The 25,367-nt window shown below is 53.5% G+C and overlaps 10 protein-coding genes across 10 annotated transcripts; 6 read left to right on the top strand and 4 right to left on the bottom strand.

Annotated features, from left to right (window-relative positions):
• Window positions 1-154: 154 nt before the first annotated feature.
• On the top strand, window positions 155-1,159 carry J4E88_003876 (uncharacterized protein; the record flags this gene model as incomplete). Its single annotated transcript, XM_049397524.1, has 1 exon — window positions 155-1,159. The coding sequence occupies one exon, from the start codon at window positions 155-157 to the stop codon at window positions 1,157-1,159; it is 1,005 nt and encodes a 334-aa protein (XP_049256912.1).
• A 1,204-nt stretch (window positions 1,160-2,363) lies between these two features.
• Window positions 2,364-3,695, top strand: MPG1 (mannose-1-phosphate guanyltransferase; the record flags this gene model as incomplete). Its single annotated transcript, XM_049397523.1, has 5 exons — window positions 2,364-2,370; window positions 2,422-2,465; window positions 2,546-2,692; window positions 2,747-3,623; window positions 3,676-3,695. The coding sequence occupies 5 exons, from the start codon at window positions 2,364-2,366 to the stop codon at window positions 3,693-3,695; spliced, it is 1,095 nt and encodes a 364-aa protein (XP_049256911.1).
• A 476-nt stretch (window positions 3,696-4,171) lies between these two features.
• Window positions 4,172-5,260, bottom strand: J4E88_003874 (uncharacterized protein; the record flags this gene model as incomplete). The annotated part of the gene is made up of 1 exon (XM_049397522.1): window positions 4,172-5,260. One exon carries the CDS (start codon window positions 5,258-5,260, stop codon window positions 4,172-4,174), a length of 1,089 nt encoding a protein of 362 aa, XP_049256910.1.
• An 878-nt stretch (window positions 5,261-6,138) lies between these two features.
• J4E88_003873 (uncharacterized protein) lies at window positions 6,139-7,020 on the bottom strand (the record flags this gene model as incomplete). Its single annotated transcript, XM_049397521.1, has 2 exons — window positions 6,139-6,351; window positions 6,919-7,020. 2 exons carry the CDS (start codon window positions 7,018-7,020, stop codon window positions 6,139-6,141), a joined length of 315 nt encoding a protein of 104 aa, XP_049256909.1.
• Window positions 7,021-10,127: 3,107 nt separating this feature from the next.
• Window positions 10,128-10,877, top strand: J4E88_003872 (uncharacterized protein; the record flags this gene model as incomplete). Its single annotated transcript, XM_049397520.1, has 2 exons — window positions 10,128-10,152; window positions 10,381-10,877. The coding sequence occupies 2 exons, from the start codon at window positions 10,128-10,130 to the stop codon at window positions 10,875-10,877; spliced, it is 522 nt and encodes a 173-aa protein (XP_049256908.1).
• Window positions 10,878-11,704: 827 nt separating this feature from the next.
• J4E88_003871 (uncharacterized protein) lies at window positions 11,705-13,589 on the top strand (the record flags this gene model as incomplete). The annotated part of the gene is made up of 4 exons (XM_049397519.1): window positions 11,705-12,372; window positions 12,580-12,806; window positions 12,999-13,339; window positions 13,500-13,589. 4 exons carry the CDS (start codon window positions 11,705-11,707, stop codon window positions 13,587-13,589), a joined length of 1,326 nt encoding a protein of 441 aa, XP_049256907.1.
• Window positions 13,590-13,694: 105 nt separating this feature from the next.
• Window positions 13,695-17,341, bottom strand: J4E88_003870 (uncharacterized protein; the record flags this gene model as incomplete). The annotated part of the gene is made up of 7 exons (XM_049397518.1): window positions 13,695-13,738; window positions 14,224-15,494; window positions 15,560-15,573; window positions 15,612-16,105; window positions 16,218-16,370; window positions 16,429-17,280; window positions 17,338-17,341. 7 exons carry the CDS (start codon window positions 17,339-17,341, stop codon window positions 13,695-13,697), a joined length of 2,832 nt encoding a protein of 943 aa, XP_049256906.1.
• A 1,434-nt stretch (window positions 17,342-18,775) lies between these two features.
• Window positions 18,776-21,832, top strand: J4E88_003869 (uncharacterized protein; the record flags this gene model as incomplete). Its single annotated transcript, XM_049397517.1, has 1 exon — window positions 18,776-21,832. One exon carries the CDS (start codon window positions 18,776-18,778, stop codon window positions 21,830-21,832), a length of 3,057 nt encoding a protein of 1,018 aa, XP_049256905.1.
• Window positions 21,833-22,290: 458 nt separating this feature from the next.
• Window positions 22,291-23,310, bottom strand: J4E88_003868 (uncharacterized protein; the record flags this gene model as incomplete). The annotated part of the gene is made up of 2 exons (XM_049397516.1): window positions 22,291-23,039; window positions 23,100-23,310. The coding sequence occupies 2 exons, from the start codon at window positions 23,308-23,310 to the stop codon at window positions 22,291-22,293; spliced, it is 960 nt and encodes a 319-aa protein (XP_049256904.1).
• Window positions 23,311-23,571: 261 nt separating this feature from the next.
• On the top strand, window positions 23,572-25,114 carry J4E88_003867 (uncharacterized protein; the record flags this gene model as incomplete). The annotated part of the gene is made up of 4 exons (XM_049397515.1): window positions 23,572-23,711; window positions 23,765-23,949; window positions 23,998-24,059; window positions 24,107-25,114. The coding sequence occupies 4 exons, from the start codon at window positions 23,572-23,574 to the stop codon at window positions 25,112-25,114; spliced, it is 1,395 nt and encodes a 464-aa protein (XP_049256903.1).
• Window positions 25,115-25,367: the final 253 nt, after the last annotated feature.

The raw sequence follows: 25,367 nt of genomic DNA, 5'->3' as shown, positions 1-25,367 counted from the left end.
ACAACATTTCAAGGGGCAGCTCGTGAAAGTACTCACAACACCAGCCACGTTCCCGTTTTCGATGAGGATTGCTGTCCTTAGGCAGCTGGGTCAATCTTTGTCATCATCACCGTGTAACGGGATCACATCAGCAACATCACCACGATTCAGCACAATGGCAATCACGTACGCGGCCGCCGTCAGCACACCCAACGGCGGGGTTCGGCAGCCTCAAATCCAAGCCCGAGCCTGTTCAGACCCAGATCTACGCGCATCCTTTGAAGCAACGCAAGCACAGCAAAAAGAGCAGACCAAGAAACCCCAACGCCCCGGCGCAGGGATCCGTGCCAAAACGAGTTTCCGCGGCTGGTCAACCAAAAAGGAAGGCAAGACCAGTCCTAAGCAGGCTCAAAATGAGCCATACGTCGTGGAAGAAAGTCGACCCTCAGGGCATCATACCCGCGAAGAACATAGACCGAACACCGCTTCCCAAGACGAACAAGTCTACGTCCTTACGCTCAAACTCACAGATTCCCTAGCCAAGCCCATGGACGACATGCGAAACCAGTACTTCCCTAAGCACCTCAACCGCACAGGCGCGCATCTGACGCTCTTCCACGCACTCCCACATTCGCACATGGAAGCGCTAGAACAAGGGCTCGCACAGATCTCTGGGAGCATCCAGCCCTTCGACGTCTCGACCGGGAAGCCCTTCCGTATGCGCAAAGGCGTAGGCATCAACGTCGACTCAGGCTACACGAAGATGAAGAACGTCCACGCCGATCTACAAACCCAATGGTCTGAATTCCTAAGCGAGCAGGACGCAGGTGGCTTCCGCCCCCACTGGACCGTCATGAACAAAGTCGACGAAGAGACGAAAGTAGACAGTGCGTTTGCGACGATACGACAAGAGTTGAGCGAGAGGAACCAGGAGGGTCGCGCCGTGGGTTTGGATCTGTGGAGGTATGAACGTGGCAATTGGATTTTCGCCAAAGAGTTTGTGTTTGGTGAGGGGCTAGTTAAGACGCCGACGAAGACGGGGAGTCCGCGGAATCAAGGGCAGCGTTTGTCGCCTGAGCGGAGTCCTACGGATGGGCCCGGGAGGAGACCGGGCATGTTTAAGCGGGGGAGTAGTGTGGGGGATGCGCTGAGGTCGATGAGTTTTCGGAAGAGGAGTTGAGATAATACATGAGTCTGTAGGATGTGAGATGGGTTACGAAGTTGTGTATAGTACGTGTTTTGGGCGTTTGGACGGGGAGTTTGTATATTACATGATTCATAACCAGCGTTCAGCCAATGCATGCGGAGAAGAAACGGTCTGGTCCCGGCATGCTATGTCCATGGTTTGCAATGACCGAAGGGAGTCCCGCTGGCAACCGAAGAACATCGTGGAGACTAGAACAAAATAACGGCAGAAGCGCAGTTCTATTTTATCTACCCGTATTCAAGACTGCGTAAGCGCATTGGACGCATGATCGTGGCAATCTCGCCACCAACACACGACGCGCGTCGCATAAACGCTGATTGAAGCGGGAGCGAACATCGTGAGTGTGGCTGTGAGGGGCCGAGTGGAGGTACCATGGATCTGCAGGTATTCAAAACATCGTGCATTGATGATTGATCAGGTGCACCACCAGCGACGTGACAGATACATTGGCGTTTGTCAAAGGCTTGGTAGTGTCCTCGGTCAGCCACAGCTAGCCACATGTCGGCGGTACCAGGGGCGCGGATAGCTTTCAGGGTCCCGACGTGGGGACCGAGGCGTGATCAGAAGATTCTGAGATGACCACGCCGCCCAATTCACAGCTTCACGGGCACGTGGTGCAGTTCGCTCTGGAAAAGGGAGAAGAGAGCGGTGACCAGCGTCACGTACCCAACGAGCAGAAATGAGACGAGCTGATTGTTCCCTCGTGATGGAATACGAACTCAGCCTATTAGCAGTCACAACACGAAGCTACTCCCCGAATTAGAAGCGGATAGGGCGAGCGATCAGGAACAGGGCCCATCTGGCCAGGCCACGATCACGATAGCGGTTAGGGAGTGGGTTGAAGAGGCGTAGCGGGACTCGGGGGTTGCGCATGTGGTGGGTGAAAGAAAGGGGAACCGGCGCCGGTGTGAGCTAGAACATTTCCAGGGAAAGCATTAGCTCCGCTAATTGTGGACGCGGGTGCTTCGACGCATATAACCTACAGCTGGCCTCATCACGAACAAGCTCCCTTGCTCTTTGCCCTGCGCTTTCACTCCACCGTGCGACTCTTTTCTTCTTCTATACCCGGCAATTACTGTCTGCTTGTGCTGTGTTGAAGACTTGACTGTTTTCTTCCGTTCTTCCCTGCGACACGTTCCTAGTACCTGCGCCTTTCCACAACTACAACACCGCCAATATGAAAGGTACGCCTGGCCAATTACAACTCTGTTATATGTAGCTAACAGCCAATGCAGCCATCATTCTCGTCGGAGGGTTCGGTACCCGTCTGAGGCCTCTCGTAAACCCTCCTCCCCACGCAGCCCTCGCTCGAGAGCCCCGCGATGCCAAAAGCAACGGCCATGCTAACGCCAATTGCAGACCCTCACCTACCCCAAGCCGCTCGTCGAGTTCGCGAACAAGCCCATGATCCAGCATCAGATCGAGGCCCTCGCCGCTGCCGGTGTCACAGATGTCGTCCTCGCCGTCAACTACCGCCCGGAGATCATGGCCGAGGCGCTCAAGACAGTGAGTATACCCGCCCCACGGCAAACCAGAGCACACGAATAACCGGCTGCGCAGTACGAGAAGCAATACAACGTGACCATCACATTCTCCGTCGAGACCGAGCCCCTCGGCACCGCCGGCCCCCTCAAGCTCGCCGAGAACGTCCTGGGCAAGGACGACTCGCCCTTCTTCGTCCTCAACGCCGACGTCACCTGCGACTACCCCTTCAAGCAGCTCGCCGAGTTCCACAAGCAACACGGCGACGAGGGCACCATCGTTGTCACAAAGGTCGAAGAGCCCTCCAAATACGGTGTCGTAGTCCACAAGCCCGGCCACGCCTCCAAGATCGACCGTTTCGTCGAGAAGCCCGTCGAGTTCGTCGGCAACCGCATCAACGCGGGTATCTACATCATGAACACCAGCGTGCTCAAGCGCATCGAGCTCCGCCCTACATCCATCGAGCAAGAGACTTTCCCCGCCATTGTCAAGGACGGCCTGCTCCACTCCTTCGACCTCGAGGGCTTCTGGATGGACGTCGGTCAGCCCAAGGACTTCCTCTCGGGAACATGCCTCTACCTCTCTTCGCTCGCGCGCAAGAACTCCAAGCTGCTGACCCCCGCTTCGGAACCCTACGTCTACGGCGGCAACGTGCTCATCGACGAGTCGGCCAAGATAGGAAAGAACTGCCGCATCGGTCCCAACGTGACCATCGGCCCCAATGTTGTCATCGGCGACGGTGTGCGTCTCCAGCGCTGTGTGCTGCTCAAGAACAGCCGTGTCAAGGACCACGCGTGGGTCAAGAGCTCGATTGTCGGCTGGAACAGCACCGTGGGCAAGTGGGCGCGTCTCGAGAACGTGACTGTGCTTGGTGATGATGTTACGATTGGTGATGAGGTTTACGTTAATGGTGGTTCGGTTCTGCCGCACAAGTCTATTAAGCAGAACGTTGACAGTAAGTGTCCCTTCACATCACGACGTGGATTTCAGTGGCTAACAGGATCTAGCTCCTTCGATTATCATGTAAACGCACCCACGAGATACCCGGTCGAACGACACGTCGACGCAAATCTTCTACACACACTTTTTTTTAATAACGTGTATCTTTCTTGTATATTTCTGCATACACTCCGGCTGGCATATAGAACTGCGTGGTAGTAGTTGTGCATTTTCTACGGAGGCGTCTCTACAAGCACTCTACATCTCCCCTCTTCAGCATAGGGGAGTGCGTTCACGATACGAAAAAGCGTCTGGTTTGCTACGGATGGATGGATGCTTTGGGTTGGGTTTAGCGATGGGATATAAGCAAGGTTGTGCTTCGGCATGCTGCCTTTTCTCAAGAGGAAACGGGCAAGAATGGGGATGAAGATGGAGATGGAAACGGAGATCATGTGTGCATGTACTGTACTGCAGGTATGAATACCAAAACCTGAAAACAAAGCTTTCCATTTGAAGATTGCGTACAATTACACGTTGATTGTCGTTACGATCACCTACCTTACCTCACTCCTTAGGCTTGTGCTTCCCACAATTATACTCATCTCCCTCCTTCATGTTCTTCTCTTTCTTACACGGCTCGCCCTTTATCGTTCCCCCACTACACTTCACTTTCTGCATATTCTCACCCTTCTTTCCCTCACCGCCTTCCTTGGCTTTTTTTGTCGGTTTTTTAGGAGGGGCTTTCTTTGATCCCGCCTTTGCGTTTTCCTTCTTACTGTTGTTGGTCTTCCTCCCCTTCTTCCCCTTCTCAACTACAGCCGCAACTGGCGAAGGAGGTTCGGGATTCGACGGCGCATCCGATAAGTCGTCGTCATCCTCCGGTGACACCACGCGTACTTTCTTCCGCGGCGGGGCCTTGCGCTTATTCTTCTCTTCCTCCTCGCGTTTTCGTTTCTTTGCTGCGGCTACTGCGCGGGCTACCCCAGCATCCGGCGCGTCCTCCTCCATGCCCGTCTCAGCATGTTGGTGTCCTGGTCGAGGAGCAATGCCCGCTGGCATACCTTTCTCCTTTGGCTTATTCGCAGGTGGACCTGGAGACGGAGGGGGTGGAGTGGGACTTCTTGCACCTAGTGGCGAGGACGCTGCTGAGTCTACTACTACCACTGCGTCTGCTCCAGCCCGTTCTGATCTAAACGAATATACGGTGCCCGTCGAGGATGGCGTCCTGAATATGCGGTCTACGGGCTCTTCGACGATAATGATGGTGTCGGGGGCAACGACACCGCTGGTCTGCGGTCCTGCTTCGTTTTCACCATCGTTTCCGTGTGGTTCTTCGTCGCTATCCCAATTTATATCACCTGAGATTGGATCGAGTTCGGGTTCGGGTTCGTCGGTGTCGGACTCTGTGGGTGAGCCCGGTGGGTAGTTGTATCCAATGACTCCTGGCGCTGCGACTGCTTCTTGGGTTGGCTCTGTCTTTTGGACTGGCTCTACTTTTGGGGTTGCGGCTACCTTTTGGGTTGGCTCTGCTTCTTGTTTGACCTTTGGTTTGTAGTCTTCTGGTTCTGGCTCTGAGCTACTGGAGGAAGAGGCGGAGGAGTCATACGTTGGTAGGCCCGGTAAGGATGGTGCTTGACGTTTTTTTTGTGACATGGTTCCTGTGCTGCAACTTCAGCGGGCACCTGTGTAGGAGGTAAGGGGGAATTGGAAAGGTTTTTGGATTTGTTGATGTTGTCGTGCTGGTGAGTTCAGTGTTTGAGTTTATGCCGAAGACTATTGCATGCCCATGAGGTCGTTCAGGTTTGCTACCTAGATAAGTAGAGATGGGGTTGAGTCCAATTCCACTCTTATGAGTAGCCGGAGATGGCCACGATACACAGGTATCTTTTGTTGGACAGTAAAGATGTTGTCTCTTTCTTCTGGTCAAAGAAGCGGAGTCAAGTTGATTGTGACATTGTATCCTGGCTTTGGTCATTGTAAGTCGGCATAAAATATTCTTTGTGGTCATGGCTTTGTTTCTACGCTTGGTGAGCGGCTTCAGCAGATGTTTCACTCATGGTTGACATGTCTTGTGCGTGGCAGTAGATGATCTTCATCAAAGACTATCTGAAATCAAGATTTCAGACTATTCACTTTGCCCGGACGTCAGGCAGTTATCTTAACCTGAGGTTTCAGGCGAGACGATAGGAGAGCTCAAGCTCGTACCGTTCGGTTTGCACGTAAACCATCGAAGATGTCTCAGACAAAGATGTTGGACCAGACAAAGAAGGGCCGAGTCACGAGACTGCAACTAGGTCTGATGCCATCAATCTCAGTTATGACGTTCTTTGCTTTGTCAATGCGTTTGTGTGGCCGAGCAAGACTCTTCTTTTCTCTACTCGGCTGATATTGTCGCTGAGACTTGCGTAGGCATATGCGCTATCTTTCGTCATCTCTGGCATTATCACAACAAGAAATAAAGTTTGCCATGTGTTACTCTTTCGATTCCATGTATTCCACTACAGCGCTCAACACCCCACATCCCAGCCCCTCTATGCCATATCCGAGTAGAGGACGAGCGGCGGCGAGTTGACCTTCGGCTTAAAGTGCGCCTTGATCTTAGCATGTGCCTCATCCTGGTTGTCGTAGTAGTCCATATCCTCCTTAGACTCGAATATGCAACGCGCCAGCATCGTGTAGCCCTGGCTGCGCGGGTCGTCATAGGTGGCATTGGCTTGTGCAAGCTGGATGTACGTCTTGCCGTCCTGCACAAAAACACAATGACGTTAGCATGCATCCTCTCGATAAGCAGCAACAAACAACAAACGGCGGACGACGATAGCCTCGGAAGTCAGTCGGTGCGGAGGCTGTCGGTATATCTCTAGCGTCAGTCTGTCCATCGTGAGGCTTCAATGGATCCAAGGCGGCCGATATGTGCGTCGTGACTCGGAGTTGATTCCGCGCGCTGGTGTCGCCCGCTTGCTGCAGCCTCGTCACCCCCACCCCATTTCTCCTAGCCGCGGCAATATTTCCAGCGATTACCCGCCAGGGACATTGCTCCGCGCGCGCGAAGAGGAGGGTTGACGCCATTATCCGCTCTTTTCTTATCGAGACAGCAAGATGGAAATAGCCCGAGGGCGACTAGAATAAATCTGGGGTCCCGACGTGACGAGATGGTCCGTCGTGCAGGGGGCGGGCGGTATGGACTGCACGTTCGATGGATATGTGCTGGCCGTAACTCGGCTGAGAAAGCGGGTATGTATGGAGATCTGGAACGGGAATGGGAGGACTTGGAGGGAATGTTGGCGAGTCAAGAGAGGGCTTCGACGTACCTTTTTCGCGTCTTGGGCGAGAGTGTTGTACATTTGGATGGCTTCTTTGACCATGTCCTGGTCGGGGATCTTGAACATGGTGAGGCGGACGATCTTAGGCATCTTGACGGTTGTCGGTTCTGGTGATTGAAGAGAAGCTGTAGTGGCGGTTTGTATGATTCAGCTCGTTGTATGCATGTGTGTATATTATGTATCAGGCTGTCAAGTTGGTATATCTAGGTACTCTGTCGGACTCCGGAGTAGGCGGAGAGCCATTCGAAACGTCAACGTCAACGTCGGTTCCCCTACGCTTTGCACAGCGTATTGTTCAAGACGTCGTACATACTCCATCTACGGTCTAATTACATTTGCTTTTTGCGGACGCCGTAGTCTGGCCGTTGACCCCGCGTACGGCGCCTGTACGACGGGTGGTCTGTTTGTGAGCTGACAGCAATTACGTAGCCTGTCTGCTACGAGACGGCGAGGCGTACATTCTCGATGCGCGATCCATGCCTGTCTCGATAGTCTGAAACGTGTCACTAGAGAGGGAATATCGGTTTGAATCGTGGGGTAACTGATGCTACTGACAATAGACGACAGACACCGCTATCCGATGCCGGTGAAGGATGGCAGTCATATGCTGTTAGACGTCACACATGGAGCGTGGAAAGAGCTGGCCAGAGCCTTTACCGCATCCTCGAGTTGTGTAAGGGTGAATGGACCCTGAGGGGCTGCAATCTGCAATGTCGAGGTTCGGAGGGTCGGGACGGTGCGTTGTGTCCCTCATCGAGCATCGGTAATGGACGCGAAACCCGGCCCCTCTAGATTGATTACCCTGCACCACACCCGGCTGCAGCACCACCTCTCACCGCGCGAGGCTGAACAGGAGGGTGAGGGTGCTCTTGGTTGGAAAAGCGCTCGAACATGTGGGTCTTCAGTAGCCTATTGATGGAATCAGGCCGATTCGAAGACGACATGTCCACGACAGGACGCCTCCAGGGCCGACGACTCTGCGGTTCAAATGGCCGCCCTCTCTCGCGGTCGAGTAGGTCGAAGAACAGTCTTCTTTGCTAATGCGTAGTGTCAAGAATTGATGCACAGAAAGAGGGGCGCATGGTTGACAGCGCTGGCTTCTTCACCGCCTGTTTTGCAGCTTGGGGCGGGTGGCCGTGCTGGCGCGCTCGCGTCATCCACAGATCTCCCGCGCGTGCGACATAGTTCTGAGGCTCGTTCACTCATCTCCGCGCTGATTCTGCTGGCCTTGGACGCGCTCGTCTGGACTTCAAACGCTATTCTTTGTCCAATATATCAGTGGCTGTTCCTTGCGCTTCGTTGCCGCTATTCACAAGCGCCATCGTCCCGCTCCATGTATCAACCACCATCTTGGATCGGCGCCAGACAGAAGCGGTCCTTACTGGGACCTGGGACCTAGCCATGCACCGCTGCCTGTCGTGAACCGCGCCGGCCTATCGAATCGTCCGAATTTTGCTTCCGCTCCACGACGACTTGCTCTGTGCACCCTCAACCTTTGTACAGCTGCTATCCACTTCGCGGCAGGTCAATTGTCGAGTACGCTCTGCAGCCGCCCGACGCATGATCCCTTTGTGTCGATTCGAAAATTTCCTCCCAAAGCTCCAGACCCGTTCGTGCTGAGCTTGGCATCCTGCTATCTTCGATGTCTTGACTTCGGCAAAGTGGGGACTGCTTGATGCCCTACCATCAGCCTTGAACATGGGGATCCCAGGGTCTGTGAACTCTTCATCTCTGTCTCTCTCGATTGACCGGGATCGCGTGCGCGAGAACGCCTGGCCCCTCCAGCTGTCCTCTCCTCGTCAATCATCGCCTGTCAAACCGTACTCCACTACGTCTCGCGAACGTGCTTGAGCGCCATCAGACAGTCTCCGCAATGCCAATTTATGCCTGCATGCACACGGCTTACAGCTAACAGCCGTTGACCCTTTCCCTATTCGAGCTGCAGGCGCGTTTCCCAGTAGCGATATTCAGAGGACCGTGCTTTCTGCATGTATGCGTTGGCAGTGACGCTTGATGCTTTCTGGTAACACCAACCCCAGGTATCTCCTCGAACCCTCGAACGCATCAATCAACTCGTCTCGCTCGCCCCTGGGGCTGTCGGGTAGCTCCATGCTATGCCTGTTGTGACGCGTTCTCGCTTCGAGCCACTATGCTTTGCATTGTCTTGCAGTCACACAATCGTGTCCAACTCCTCTCCAGTCGCGACTCTGGCGGTTGGTACCCTAGCCGATTAGCAGTCCCATTTTTTTGCTGCACGTCTGGTCTGGTCTCTGATTCCTTTCAGACCCTGCCTCCCAAACCATACGCCGATATCACGCATTCTGTTGCCAAGATTTCAGGGTATCGGTACACTTGACAAAGGGTGCAGAGTCTGACGTATTTGCGTTCTCCCCTCACTTTGCATATTGCATTAGTGGGCCCAGTGCATCCGGGAGATACGAGCAAAGAGTGCTGTTAGGATGCACGTCTGCCACCTCGTTGTTTATGCGCCCATCCTAGGCGTCTAAACCTGCACAATGCCGATCGAGACATGTCCAGCCTTGGGAAAACGGGTTACAGCAATTGTGTCCGATCGCCAGCCGTTTTTTCACTGCGCTACTGCGTGCAGCACGGTGGCAAGAGCGAACCAGTCAGGCTGTACCTTTTGAGGTTTGAGTCTCTTACTAGCTAAAATTCTGGAACCTCTACCGTTGGCTACCTTCTCGCCAGCACATACTATGGGTCTCCCTCATTCAGAGCCGCAACAAGACCCGCAGATTATCCATTTCCACAAGCCCAATTGCCCCTCCGTTTTTACTGGTGGGCGAGACGCGCTTGGATACATGCTACACTCGCCTGCTGCAATATATTCCTCCATCCCACAGTAGGCACATATGCTTCCCCCATCCCCGTCCGACTGACTGCAAGCCGCTCCCTCTACCTTGCTCTTCATACATCAACGCTTTCCATCTCTTTTGTACAGCTGTCAATGCTTTATTGGCAACTGTCACCCACACCCTAAAAGCATTTACCGTCGTACAACCACTGCCACGGATACCTTCTCGGCCTACTATCGTCGCCACCAACGAACGCTTGCCAGTTCAGCAATACTCCGCAGCAGTAGTCTTGCCCCCAGACTGACAGCTCACCATCGAAGCGCCATCAGTCGTTCCAATCGCTCCATTACACGTCAATAATCCTTTTCGACCACCTCCAACATGTTCTACGTTATGTACCTGACAGGTTAGTGCTAGAACTGTTCCTTTTCTTTTTAGACAGTTGGTACCACATAGCCGGATCTAGTTGAGCCAAATGAGGTCTTGACGACATGGCAATTGGTGCAAGACTCATGGGTGATAGCCCTGTCTAGTGTAGGGGATCCACACAACGGGGTGGAAGACCATGTCCAAGACTTTGCAGAACGATAGCAGATTCAATGTGTGTGTACTGGTTGCTGACCCTCGGATACAGGTCTTTGCCAAAGGCGCCACTGGCCTGACCCACTTTTCCAAACCTACCGAACACGCTACGGTTACGGATCAACAGTCAGAGTAAACAACCGAGAGTACTCCACGGATGTTGAATACGAAAGCGAAGAGCTAGCCAAGAATGCCGCCGCCACCCGAGCCTACATGATCTGCCGCAACTTCTCGGTAAACGATGGAATGTACCCAGGACAACGGCCCGGCCAGGGCGCACAAGGACTGCCAACACCGATAGGAGCGGGCCGACGCAATACTTCCTCATCCAACGACTACGACAGCTCCAGTACCACCAGTGGCGGCACCAGCCCAAGGAGCTCCGACTGTGGTCTCGATGCTGCACAAGCAGCCGCGGCAGGAGGACGACGACCCAGCAAGGCTTCTGTCGCGCCATCGACTACCTCGGCATGCTACTGCGGCCGCGGATATGTCCGTGCTTACGAGAGATGCTCAGGATGTCTCCAAGAGGCGGGATACAGGGTGTAAGACATCGATAGACTTCGCTTCCCTCGACGGGACCCACACTAAAGCAACAACGAAACCAAAACCTTACGACGACCGCATCGAACCAAAAGACTTGAAGAGCTCGAGCTCAGCGATACCACGATTCCTACGACTCTGCATCCCTTACGGCCTTGCTACGAGCTTATCCTTATCCAGTACTGCGGTGATATCTTACCGGGCCCGGACGCCTTGTTCCTACCCCATCGAAACGAGCTGGGCTATGTAACGACCAACATACCCACGCCCATTTTCCTTACCCTGATCTTGCTCTTCCTCCCCAGCGGGGCTGCATAGCGACGGCATTGAAGCGTTTTTAGCGAAAAACCTATTCCTCTTATTGCTTTTAGGATCGGCAATCACCTTTCCCTTGATCCTGGGTTGGCCTCTTTATTTTCGCGCTCACGAAATTGCTCTCATATATTACGATGATGACCTTTTCCTTGATGTTCTCTTTTGGTTTTCGACTGTTTTGTCTGATGATTGAGCCAAAGATGAAAGATGTATGAAAGAAGATCACATGATGATGCTGGCCACGCGGCTATATAACGATGATTCTTATGATGGTTATGAAATTATATACCTTGTTACGCTGCACTGCGTTGCTTCGCTTTTGTTGGTCCTAATGATCACAGCCTTCTGGACGGCATATTGGGTGATTGGTTCGCTTGTCCGCTTTCAGCTTACCCACGTGCAGGCTGTAGGCAGCCGCGCCACCTGTGCAGCTGAAGTAGAAGCGGGGACCCATACATCTCACATTCCGTCTCCTGACATGCCATCCAGCGCACCATCAGGAAGCGCTGCATCTGAAAATGTATTCTTGGCTTGATGCCTCGCGAAAAGAGATACGCCTACTCCACGTTCACCCAGGTGCCTGGAATGACGACATCGAATGCCACCTACAGACCGTGTCGCTCAACGACAACCCGAAGTTTTATGCCATCTCGTACGTTTGGGGAGACCCAACGATCACGCTGCCAATCACCATCGATGGTGAGCCACTGGAGATTACACAAAACCTGCGCAATGGGCTCCAGCGATTGCGGAGAACGAATGAAGCGTTAGTCATCTACGCGGACGCAGCTTGCATCAACCAGTCGGATCTTAACGAGCGATCCGAGCAAGTGCAGCTTATGGGCGAGATATACAGTTCTGCGGAAGAAGTCTTCATTTGGCTCGGCTACGGAAACGACAAGCAAGCGCCTACAGAAGTACCAAATACTATTGACTGGACAGGAGACGAAAGAGATGATGAGATAGTGGATGCCTATTTCAAGCGGAGCAAGTATCAAGAAGCAGGAAGAGAACATAAAAATAAGGCAGAGGACGTACTCGGACTCTTCGTTTACTTAAGAATCCGTGCCATGGATAAACACTTGGCCGATACTCCTTTCTTCACCGTGGATAACGACAGACTGTGTCCTCAGGAAGGCTGGCAGGCAGTCATCCGCGCAATGAATACGTTCAGTGCCAATCCTTGGTGGAGTCGGATATGGGCCGTACAAGAAACAGTCCTGGCCCGTCGAGCCACTGTGATATACCATAACTTCACTTTCCCTTGGAAATCTCTTATCAAAGCGGTTTATTCCTCAAAGGAACACGATTTTGCTTGTTGTCGGAGTCTGAGGTCATCACTGCCTTTAGATGACAATGTGACTACAGACGAGTTGTTGTATGCTGTGTACAGCGGTGCAGCAACGTTGCAGGATTCTAAGCAGCGAGGGGAGAAATTGTCCCTTCGTCAGGTTATGCGTCGAGTCAATCTTCTCGAAGCCACAGATGTCAGGGACAAAGTGTTCGGTGTGCTTGGCCTTGTCACAGACTGGCAAGGCTTACACCCCATCATTCCTGACTACAGTCTTCCTCCGGAGGAAGTCTTTGCGCAAGCAATAGTGAGAGACATACAAGGCACCCGTACGTTGACAGCATTGATGGGCACAACCATGTCTGGGATACCGGGGTTACTTTCTTGGGTGATCGAAGTCAGTCCGAAGACCACGGCTCGCTATATAGCAGCGCTAAGTAGGATATCCCGATCGGCGCTGTATTCTTCGGCGGGCTGGACGACATCCCATGCTGAGAGAAGAGGAGCTATACTGATAACAGACGCCTTGGAGCCGGCTCAAACAATTTCAGAAGTAGGGCCAAGACTGTATGAAGCAGATTCCAAGCCCCAAGACATCGTCGATGCCATTGCGACGTGCTATCGCATGATCGAAGCTGCAAAGGAAAGAGGTCGCGAGGTTCCTACAACCCAAGCATCAGACGAGGCCCTCTGGCGTACATTGACCGGCGACAGCTGGAGAACGCTCCAGTTGAACGAAGCAGATTCATCCAGACACACTCCTGAGATAAGTAAGCGACAAAAGTTCGGAAACACCAACGTTGCTCGATTGGGGAGAAACCTACAGAACTGGTATCAGACCCGCGCTACCGGTCATGTTGCTGTAAGCACCTTGTACGGCGGCGATCTAAGCGACGATCGCTTCTTCTATGAAGCTTGGTTCGAATCGAGTTTCCATCGAAAGTTCTTCATCACAACAGACGGTCATATGGGCGTTGGCCCGCCGGGGATGCGTCCTGGTGACTTCATAGCTATCTTATTAGGAGGAAACGTACCATTCTGCCTCCGAGCGCTTCCAGGTGCGTCTAGAGGTCACTATATGCTCGTTGGAGATACGTATGTGCATGGGTTGATGGACGGAGAAGGCGTGCCGGTGAATTGGAAAGATCATGTTACTAAGATACACCTGCATTGAGTTGGCTACGCTAGAACGAAGCTCGTTACTCTAACTTGCACCCCTATGGTCGCGTCTTCTCCTTCGCATCAAGCTCACAAGACTTCCCTAGCAAAGGTCAGCTCGTATGTTGCAGATCGTGACTCCAACGAAAGCTCGAATTCCTCAGACTGCGCTTGCTTGATAGTAATCGCCGGAGCCGATGAAAATGAAGCCTGTGGGGCTCAGTGGAAAGAGAGGCTCAAGGGAGACAAGCAGATAAATCGAACCCTAATTTCCTGTTACCCGTTGCAACCATGGTAAGCGCCTCCCTTACCATCGATACTCTTGGAGGTATAAACTGTACTTTACTTCGTTATATGTCACGGTGAAATGCGATGTATACTCTAGGGCACATTCCAAGACATGAATAGAGGGGTGTGCATAGAAAGCAGCGTAAACAGGCATGAAAACGAGACAAGAACAATGAATTACGCGCTTCCAATCTACCCTAAACCCCCAACAAAACTACGAACGCAAAACATATTAAGATAATCATCGTCTCGAAGAAAGCCAATAAGCCACCTTCCCAAGCCCCCGCTTCTCACTCATACCCGTGATAGCGTCAACATGTGCCAAAGTCGACGTGGGCATTTCACAGCACCCAGCGCTCGCCGAACTAGCACTCTGGCGACTACGTCGCTGCTCGCGCTTCGGCGCCTCAACCTTTTGATACGTCCTCTCCATCGCTCCGTACGGTTTCCCATAGTTGCGGAAGCGCATCTGGAACGCGATAAGGACCACCGGTAGGACGCTGATGAGCTCGCCTAGGCCCGCCCACTGCGGCGTAATCCTCACGTTGGCCTGGAGCTTGACGAATGCGCCGGCAGCAAGGATGATGGCGAAGAAATTGTAGAATGCCGACCAACTGAAGTTCCAGCAGATACGTCGGTACGCCGCATGCGAGATATCAAGTAGGATGAGAACGTCGTGTAGACGGGTGGTGATGAGGACGACATCGGCTGCGGATTTTGCAACGTCGGAACCATCATTGAGGTGCACGCCTACGTCGGCTTGTTTGAGCGCTGCAGAATCGTTCGTTCCGTCACCGAGGAACATGACGATGGATTTTCTGCGCGAGTCCTGCAGATCACGAATGTACTGCATCTTTCCTTCGGGTGTGCATCGAGCCTTTGTATTCGCCTCGTCGATGTATAGGGTTGTCGCCACGTCGCTGACAGCCCCGTCGTTGTCGCCACTGAGCATGTGTACGTTGATTCCTCGAGCGTGGAGTTCTTTAATTACCATTATTGCTTCAGGCCGGGGTTGATCTAGGAGTTCGAGGCTCATGCGAAGATCGCCGCCGTAGGTGAAGTAGCATGCTGTGTTCTTTCCTTGTCCGATGACGTTGATGTGAAGCCATTCTGCGTTACCTGCGCGAATCTCTACCCCAGTTTTCGCACAATTGCCTTGGACGCCTTTACCAGGAATACTGGTGATGTTGTTGACCTGAAGAGGTTCGAAGTTCTTGTGGGCGAGTATGTCTCGTTCCAGGTACTGGGTGATCGCGATGGATACTGGGTGCTTGATGTCCTTCACAAGGCCTAGTAACAGCCCCTTCATGAGCGTGTGGTCCGTGTTACGATGCATAGGGAGACCAATGATCTCAAGTCTTCCTGTGGTAATGGTACCGGTCTTGTCGAAGATGACATCGGTGACGTTGCGTGCGATCTCGAGCTTCTGGGGGTCCCGAAAGATGATGCCATGCCGTGCGGCCACACCACCTGCGATCAAGACGACCATGGGTACGGCAAGACCGATGGCGCATGGACATGAGACGATGAGGGTGGCGATGGCATAGGTAATGGCAGTGAGTACCGCGCTTCTGCTAATACGTCAGTACGTTGACCTCGACCTGCCTCCGCGGAGTAGAGCCTGGCGGATACATACTGGAAAATAGTTAGCTAGAGAATTTTGGATATACGCGGGGCAGATATCGTACCCTCCAGGATTTTGTGCTATGGTATCGCTCAACAAATAGCCAGATGAGAAAGACCGTGAGCCCGATGGAAGCCATCGCAGGGACGAACCAACCAGCGACCCGATCAGCGAGTGCTTGTGCTCGCGGTTTCGTCAATTCAGCATCTTCGACCAGGGCGGCAATCTGCTGGACCGAGTTCTCGTGAGGCAGCTTCGTTAAGCTCACGATGAGCTGACCGTCTCCATTGTTGGTGCCTGCGAAGACTTCCGAGTCAAGTCCCTTCGCGTTCGGCTTAAACTCGCCCGTCATCATTGATTCGTCGACGTCGGAGCCTCCGTATACGACCACGCCGTCTGTCACGATCCTGGTGTGCGGTGGTGTGCAGAAGTAATCACCGTACTGTAGTAGTCTGCTGTCGATTCTGCTCGTGATTGCGTTGGCCCACGACGTCGTGGTCTGCTGCACAAGGATTGCCTGGTCGACTTGGAGCGATCTGAAGGATACCGACTTCGCAGCTGCAAGAAAAGATTAGAATGTGTCCTGAAGACTAGATCGGTATTAAAGCGTATGATCACAATATCTAAAGGCGATGTAGGCTCCTGGGTGATAAGGTGTACTTTCACTTACCTCGATAACGGGCGTATTCATTGATGAAGCGGCCCAGCAAGAGAAGCGAGACCAACAGCGTAGACGTCTCGAAGAACGATCCAGTTTCTAGTGGCCTACCATCAAGTTGGTACTTGTAGGATACGACGCTGAAAACGTACGCCATCGTGGTACCTATGGAAGTATATAGTTAGCAAACGTAATTTGAGGATGGAGTTTGAAGCTGGCGTACTGAATGTCACCAAGAAGTCCATCTCTAACACGTGAGAGTGATAGAGAGATCTCAAGGCGTTCGGGACGAATTGGTAGAAGGCGATTAGCTGTACGAGGGTTGCCAGAGCCAATGAGATGTGGGCGAAAGTGGGATTCTCGTGGTTGAGTGGGGCCCATGCGAAGATGAGGACGGGGAGAGTCAAAGCCAGTGTGGGAAGGAACCATTTCAGGGCTCTTCTGGTCTGCTTGGCTCCAAGATCAAGCCCTGGATCTGCCACTAGAGGTGCTAGAGTTAGATCGGGATCGTATTTGAGGTAGTGTTCGTAGACGTCTCGGGCACCGATAACTTTCGCGTCGTAATATATCTTGGTCGGTGGTATACGTAGCTTCGAGGTTCCGCGAGGGCTGTCCTCGGCACCGGGATCTCCATTGACGTCGGCCGTCTGCTTCTGCGTTAAGCCCTTGCGCCCACTCAACAAGCCGAAAGGACGCCATGGTGCTCGTTCGGGGGCATCGACACGAGTGACACCGCGTGGTTGGACGGAATGCTGCAAACGCCTGGGATCGGTGATGATGAACTCTAAAACCTGACCAGAAACCGCCACCTGCTCCTCGAATTTGTATCCAGTCCTCGTTTCTAGTAGCTCGATAATCCTGTCAACGGACAGCCGGTTGGTATCCAACTCTAGCTCGACCCGAGCTAAGACAGTGTTCACTTGAAAGTTCCTAACGGCAGGGATGCGGCCAACCGCCCGCGAAAGCCCTGATTCGCAGCATCCGCACTTGAGACCATCGATTCGGAGAACGACTCGCTCAAAATTTGAAGGGCCAAGCTCAACGTCATCTTGTTCGCTCGAGATCGCAATATCACCTAGATGCTTTAGCGAAGAGTCCTCACTTGGGCGGGGAGACCCCAAGCAGCAAATACCCATGGCGTGAGATTGGGTAGGTGGGCTCTCCAAGGCTGGAACTTCTTCCTCGTCATGCGCATCGCCGTGTGCATGTACCGTTGCCGCTGCAGGGTGTGTGTGGGGCCGACTGGTTGAGCAGCAGCTGGAAATCGCGCCAAATGGACGGTGATGTGGCTTCTTTGGGAGATGGACTGAATCTGGCGCTGGAACCTTTATCTCCTCCGCTGCCTCAGAGTACTGAGAGCCAGTATATTCCGGTGCTCGCGGCGGGTATGCAACAGGTTGTGGCTCGACCGTAGGCAGTTTCGGAGAGCTTCGGTCAACCGTGAATGGAAGACCCAGGATATGAGCGCGTGGAATGCCATTTTCGGTGGGCTTCATAGACATGGCCATGATGAGTTGCTGTAATAGTGATAGATGCTTCTGATGTTGCTACTGATGTCGGTGAAGCTGATGATGCTGATGATTATGATGATGTTGATGCGTCCGGTAACTCCACCAGGATGGGGAGTTAACAAGACATCCGGTCACGTAGATGTAGTAGGCGCAAGTCCTGTTGAGGGTAGCAACGAGGTACGATCAAGTAGGCAGAACCTTGCAATGCGAAGGAGCGTGTCGCCAGGCCCGCCTCGTATGAAAAGCGACTTTGAAGGTAGGCACGGTCTTGTATCCTGTAGAAGTGTAAAGTCGCACTGAATACCTCCAGGGTATGGTTTTGTGGGTACAGCTCGGAAGTACGAGTACTCGATCAATGACCATAGATATGGGCTGGTTATCAAGCTGTCCCAGATCCATACTGACAGCTGTAACACGCCTTCCACAAAGCATACAGGTGCGACTGAGGAAGTATGCTGGTCAGGGAAGAGCGACAGTCTCCTGTGTTACGCGCGGTAGTAACGTGCATAGTGTCCGGGTACCAACCTCGAAAGCCATGGAGGCTGCCGATCTGTACCACATGTCCCAGATGCTAGGTTTAGCATGGGAGGTGCCATTTCATGGGGCCACCTCATGCAAGGAAAGACGTGAACACCCCAGAGCCTACGTTGACGTTAGATCACCTAATTTGCGTGTTTCTACCATAATTTCGGCTGCAGAGCTGTTCTTTTTCTTCTTTGTATGAGGTGGAGCGTGAGGTTGGCCTTCTGATGCATCTTGGAGTGACTTTGGTCGAGCATGATGTGGACGCGACGTGTCTTCCAAGGTTGGGCTCGAGGCTAGATCGCCGAACACGTGATAGCGCGCTTTTGGACGATTGCGTCATCACGGTCAGCCTTCACTGAAGCATTCCAAGCAGACCGCCGCGACGCAGTACATTCACGAATCGCGGCATCTGCACGTATTTCACTCTCTGCTTATTGCCGCCATGACGGTTGCTGTTGCGCTGTATAGCTCTCAACCGCAAGCATCACAATCGAATCCCCACACTCTGCGCCAACTCTACCGGTGACAGCAGACATGGCAGGCGCGCGAGGAAGGTCGCATAAGGCGGCGGAGTCGGCTACTCCAAGACGGTCAACGCGGAGGGCCAAGAAGGAACAGGAGGATGCAGGCGTACCGGCCGTGTTCCAGGAAATGCTGCGCGAAGAGCAGGCCATGAGCACAGACGAGCGGCCGCCCAAGAAGAGAAAAACGGCGCCTCCACGACGACAACCAAGCCCGGAACACCATGTTGAGCCCGTACGACAACGGCGACCGCTGACCGATGCTCCGAAGTCGCCACTACCCGTACCGTCCCAAGCCGAAGATGCTGCATCACAATCCCAGATGCCGTCGCACACGCGATCGCCGCCCATCGCTCAGGCCCAATCCGTCACTGACGAGGAACCGCGTACGAACGAGCGAGTGCGCCAGACTATCATCGACTCGGACGAGTCAGATGACAGCGATATGGAGTGGGAAGACGCGCTTGCCGACGGCGACGAGAGCGATGACCCCGACGAAGGCGTTGAGGGTGCACCCAAGATTGGCGACATCAACATCACCATGGGAGCCAAAAAGACAGAGGAGACTGGGACAAGGAGGAAGGTGCGTCGGCGGGCCATAACCTCGGTGGACAAAAAGCGACGTTTGGATATCCACAAGATGCACATTCTCTGTCTGCTCTACCACGTCCATCGCAGAAATGCCTGGTGCAACGACAGGAGGGTACAAAGCACGCTACGTAAAATTGTGCCCTCCAAGACCCTATCCAGTCTGGTACCCAATCCCGACTTGTCGCAGTACTCGGCCTCGAAGCAATTTATAGATGGGTTGAACGAGCTAAAGGTACTATGGTCAAAGCGGTTCAAGATCACGGCTCAAGGCATGTACAAGCCTAGATGGGCTGAAGCCGAAGCCGCCATCCGACCCTTCTCAGACTTTGACGACCTTGATGACCCTATGGACAAGGATGAATTTCGCACCGCAGCGCATACTTTACAAGGGTCTCAGGACGTTGGAACGCAACTGTTTTGCGCTCTTCTTCGTGGCATCGGCATTGAGGTTAGGCTTGTTTGCTCGCTACAGCCATTACCTTTTGCTTCTGCAGCCGAACGTGCCACCCCACAGAAGACCAGCGCCCAGAAGAACACGATAATTGTCGATCCGTACAACAAACCGGCAGAGCCCAGTCCAACGAAACCCAAGTCACAGGGCCCGCGTAACAAGAAATTATCCAGACTCGAGCGTGTGATGGGGGAGCGACATGCTGTTCTGAACAAGACAGGTGTAACACCCAAGAAACAGAAAGCCTATCACACGCCGTATCCAGTGTATTGGGTGGAGGTACTCAACTCTTCTTACCAGAAGTGGATACCAATCGATACACACTCTACGTTTACCGTCAATTCGCCTGAGAAGCTAGAGCCACCGCTTAACTTTGCTCAGAACATTCTCTCCTATGCGATAGCGTTCGACGAAGACTATACTGCCAAAGACGTCACCCGAAGATACGCGAAAGCGTACAATGCCAAGACGCGGAAATACCGTGTCGAAATTACCCCTGATGGCGATAAATGGTGGAAACGGGCGATGCAATTCTTCCAGCGTGGAACCACTCTCGACAGAGACCAGATGGAAGACGCTACTTTGGCTCGCAAAGAAGCTGCCGAAGGTATTCCAAAGAACGTGCAAGACTTCAGAGGCCACCCAGTTTACGTTCTTGAGCGTCATCTCAGGCATAACGAAGTGATACATCCCTTGAACCAGGTCGGCAAGGTCAACTGCGGCAGTGCCATGAACCCAAAGATGGAACCCATCTACCGTCGTACAAATGTTCATCTAGTCCGGACAGCCGACAAGTGGTATCGTATGGGACGGGACGTCAAAGTCGGTGAGCAGCCACTCAAACGCGCCAAGCCCAAGAAGGGAAGAAGATCTTCGATCGGAGCAGACACGGATATTGACGAGCAAGTTGACGAGGTTGGTGCGGGGCTTTTTGCAGAGTTCCAGACCGAGCTTTACATCCCTCCTCCTGTTGTCCGAGGCCGCGTGCCACGCAATGCTTACGGTAATCTGGATCTCTACGTCCCGTCCATGTGTCCGCCCGGCGGTACGCACATCCGACACAAGCTCGCATCAAAAGCAGCGCGTATCGTTGGGGTAGACTATGCCGATGCTGTCACTGGCTTTTCCTTCAAGGGTCGCCATGGTACTGCGATCGTTCAGGGTGTCGTGGTTGCACAAGAGTACGCAGATGCTGTCCAGGCAGTCATTGATGGAATGGAGCACCAACAGGAAGAAGCTGAAGCTGAGGCGCGAAAGGTTGAGTCCCTGCGCCTCTGGAGACGGTTCTTTCTTGGTCTTCGCATTGCACAGCGTGTCAACGCTATCGAGATCGATGGCGAGAAAGGCCCAGCCATGGATGTGCAAGATGAGATTAGTAAAGAGGACAGAGAGTTGGCAGCACAGGAAATGGCAGGAGGCTTCTTCCCAGACGAGGGCGATACCGCCGAGCCATCAGCGCGTGGCTACCATCCACCTGAGCAAAGTCACGGAGACGGAGGGTTTCTACCCGAGGATGACAACGAAGACGACGGCGATGGAGATGGCGGCTTTATCCCAGAAGAACCCGACCGTCCAGCGCCCATCAGTCTAAACCGACATCAAAGCTTTGAAAGCTCCATCCTGGATTCGCAACAGCTGCTCCCTCGGCGTAGGAGTAGCTATGGTCAAATCTACTCTTCCGAGGATGAAGAAGAAGGCGGAGGCTTCATTCGTGACGGCTCGCCAGACGAAGCAGGCCCCTCCACTGCTACCAAAGACGCCAATGCCGGGCCTTCGCAGCTTGACGAAACTGCAGAAAACGCCGGAGGTTTCATACCAGAAGCAGAACCCACCAACGACGCGCAGTTGGAAAATCTCGAAGAGCCTACACCTCCGGAGCAGTCCGATGATGACCTTGACCCGAAACCTACTACCGACACCGAAATGCCCTCTCCACCCTCCTCATCCCCATCAGAAACCGGCTCCCTCATGATGGAAGACCCCGAAGACGAAGACGCTGATCCCGACTGGCTGGTCGATGCTACGTAGTCACCATTATGTCAATCGCTTCGGCTAAGGATTATACTAAAACAGTCTAATGCGAATCAATTCCCAGTACAACACTACACTAAATGAATGTGACGTGCCTGTGCATCACCTTGCACAGCTTTTGACACGTCGGACAGGGCAGCTATCCGATGTATACCGCATCGCGTGTTCAGGTACCTTGATGGTCTGGTGGAACGGTATTGCGGTGTGATGGAATGGATTGGGGAAGCGGATGTCGGAGTTGGTGCTACGGGGATGGACGCCGTGGCCAATTACTTCTCTTACACCGTAAAGAAGATTTCATGGTCACAACAGACAATGTAGAAAGATGGATGACCTTGAATAATTGCACATCAGCGAAACTGACATGATCAGAGCCTCAAGATAGTGGTCATCTTGTCAACTCGTGTATTCATACAGACATAACATAACACTACACCACCCAAATCTCCACCTTCCTAAACCTTCGGCTTAACCCCCTTATGAATAGCCGCAATCCCCATAGTCAAATCCTCCCACCCCTTGCCCGGCACCAAAAACCCCGCCTCCCTAATCATATTGCTAAACTCCTCCTGACTCGGAAACCTCGCTATACTCTCCACAAGATACTGATAACTCTCCCTGTCCCCGGCCACCACCTGCCCTATCAAGGGTATAGCACCGAAACTCCAGCGCTGGTACACGGCATCAAAGACCGGGTTGTTGACTTTGCTGAACTCCAGACACGCGAATACGCCGCCGGGCTTCAGAACGCGGAAAGCTTCTTTCAGTGCGATTTCTTTGTGTGTGAAGTTGCGTATGCCAAAGGCGACGGTGTAGAGGTCGACGGATGCGTCGGGTATCATATCCAATTTCTCCGCATTCGCTTCGACGAAATCCAGTCTCGGAGACCGCGCGTACGGTGTTTGTAGAGATCGCTTCCGGCCTTCAGCTAGCATGTCGGGGTTTATGTCTGCGACGACGACGCGGGTGTGGGGGTCGTGGTTTATGGTAGAGGCGTGGTCGAGCATGCGGAAGGCGATGTCGCCGGTGCCGCCAGCAATGTCGAGGATGGACATGCCTTGTTGGCTGGTGGGGGAGGTGAGGGGATTGAGGCCCGGATTTAGGTTTCGCACAAAGTGGTCTTTCCAGAGGCGGTGGATGCCGAGGGACATGAAGTCGTTCATCGAGTCGTAGGAGGAGGCTACGGAGGAGAATACTGCGCCGACTGTAGGTATTTCCCGTCAGTATTGGGCATCTAAGGGGAGATTGAATGCAGTTGACATACCCCTCTGCTCCTTCAACGCTTCAGATATCGTCTCGAACCCAAAATGCGTCGTTTGCTGGCCGCTGCCGCCATTCTGCGGCGACTTCGGTGGCGGCGTGCCCTGCTGCGCTTGTCGAATGGAGCACGAGAAACATCTGTACGGCTCCCTAGCCACCCTGCTCTTCCTGCCGCCCAGCAATTGCCGTCCTATTCTCTGTCGCGTGGTCTGCATGTTTGCGCTGGTCGTGGTTGTTGTTCGACAAGGGCTTGGCGGGCGACTTTCTCGAATTCATGCGCCATGACACGCGCATCTAGCCCCAGCCAGCCGTACCAACCGGAAGTTTGCTAGCGCCCGCCCGCCATTGTTTGACCGCGGTTGACGTCGACTACGCCGACGCTTGCCGCCTACCCCAGGCGCATGCTTCCCCAGAATTGTTGATATACCGCTGTCCCCCGCCCGCGCTTTGGTTTTGAGGATGTAGGATTGCCAATCATGTCGTTCCGGTATACTTCGCGGATATTACGGTTACAGAGGCTTTCGGGCCTGCAGGGAGGGCTTCATGGGTCGAGGAAGGTTGTCGGTACGCCGTTGCAGTCATGTAGGGGTGTTGCTTCGACGCCTACGGCTGAGAGGTGAGTCTTTGTGTATGAAATGCGTTGGGATGGAAGACTGACATTGTGTCCAGAGTGTTGTTTCCTGGCGCGCTGAACAGCGAGTTCACGAATACTATGGAGTTTATGCAACCAGCCCAGGCCCCGGCGATATCCACATACCGTGTCATGAACCAGTATGGAGAGATCATAGACAAGGAGATTGGGGTGGAGACCTCAGATGAGGAAGCTCTGTCGTTATACAAGAACATGGTTAAGCGTCAGTGAGACTGTTACGGAGTGTGGACATCCCATTGACAGGCCACAGTGAGCATAATGGATCTATTGATGTTTGAAGCGCAACGGCAAGGAAGACTATCCTTCTACATGGTACGTCAAAGGTCCAACATCTCCCAGTCCCATACTAACAGAACCAGGTCTCCGCCGGCGAAGAAGGCATAGCCATCGGCTCCGCCAGCGCCCTCTCCCCCGCCGACGTAATCTTCTGCCAATACCGAGAATCAGGCGTCTACCTCCAACGCGGCTTCACCCTCTCCTCCTTCATGAACCAGCTCTTCGCCAACGCAAAAGACAACGGTCTAGGCCGCAACATGCCCGTCCACTACGGCAGCAAGGAGCTCAACATCCACACCATCAGTTCAACACTCGCAACGCAAATCCCCCACGCGGCAGGCGCCGCCTACGCCCTCAAAATGCAGAATGTGCAGAACCCTGAGACAGAGCCACGCGTAGCGGTGTGTTACTTCGGTGAGGGTGCAGCCAGCGAAGGAGACTTCCACGCTGCCCTCAACATCGCTGCGACCAGACAAGTCCCTTGCATCTTCATCTGCCGCAACAACGGATACGCCATTTCCACCCCAACATCAGACCAATACCGAGGCGACGGCATCGCCTCCCGCGGCGCAGGCTACGGCATCGCCACTCTCCGCGTAGACGGCAACGACATCTTCGCCGTCCGCCGCGCCACAGCCGAAGCACGGCGTCTCGCTCTCCACGACGGCGGGCGCCCCGTCCTGATAGAAATGATGGCATACCGCGTAGGCCACCACAGCACCTCGGACGACTCCTTCGCGTACCGCCAACGCGTCGAAGTCGAAGACTGGAAGCGCCGCGATAACCCCATTACCCGGCTTAGGAAGTGGCTTGAAGGACGCGAACTCTGGGACGATGCTCAAGAAAAGGAGTTGAGGAGTGCGACGAGGAAAGAGGTGTTGAGCGCGTTTGAACAGGCGGAGAAGGAGAAGAAACCTAGTATCCGGAATGCGTTTGAGGGGGTTTGGGAGGAGTTGACGGCGGAGCAGAGGGAGCATGTGCGGGAGTTGAAGGATGTGCTTGTGAGGTATCCGAAGGAGTATGATCTTGATGGGTTTGAGGGTGGACTGAAGGGGTTGGATGATTTGTTGGAGGGGAAGAAGGTGAAGTAGAGAGTACCTCTACTTGGATGCATCACTACCGCATCGCACATGAATTCAGAGTCGAGTACAAAATGAGCGGAGTGATAACATATTCATTCATACTGCAGACGATCCAATCAAGACATCTGCGCTACCCTGATAACCCGTATCCATACCCATACCCATCCATGCCTATCCGCTGCATCCCAGAAACTCCGCGCCCGCCGAGCATCAAAACACTGATGACAATCATAGATAAAGATCCACTCCTTACATGAGAGTT

This window comes from Alternaria novae-zelandiae (assembly GCF_023758075.1).
Source record: "Alternaria novae-zelandiae strain BMP 2774 chromosome Unknown scaffold_6, whole genome shotgun sequence".
Lineage (NCBI taxonomy): Eukaryota > Fungi > Ascomycota > Dothideomycetes > Pleosporales > Pleosporaceae > Alternaria > Alternaria novae-zelandiae.
This window is presented reverse-complemented; position numbering and strand designations above follow the sequence as displayed.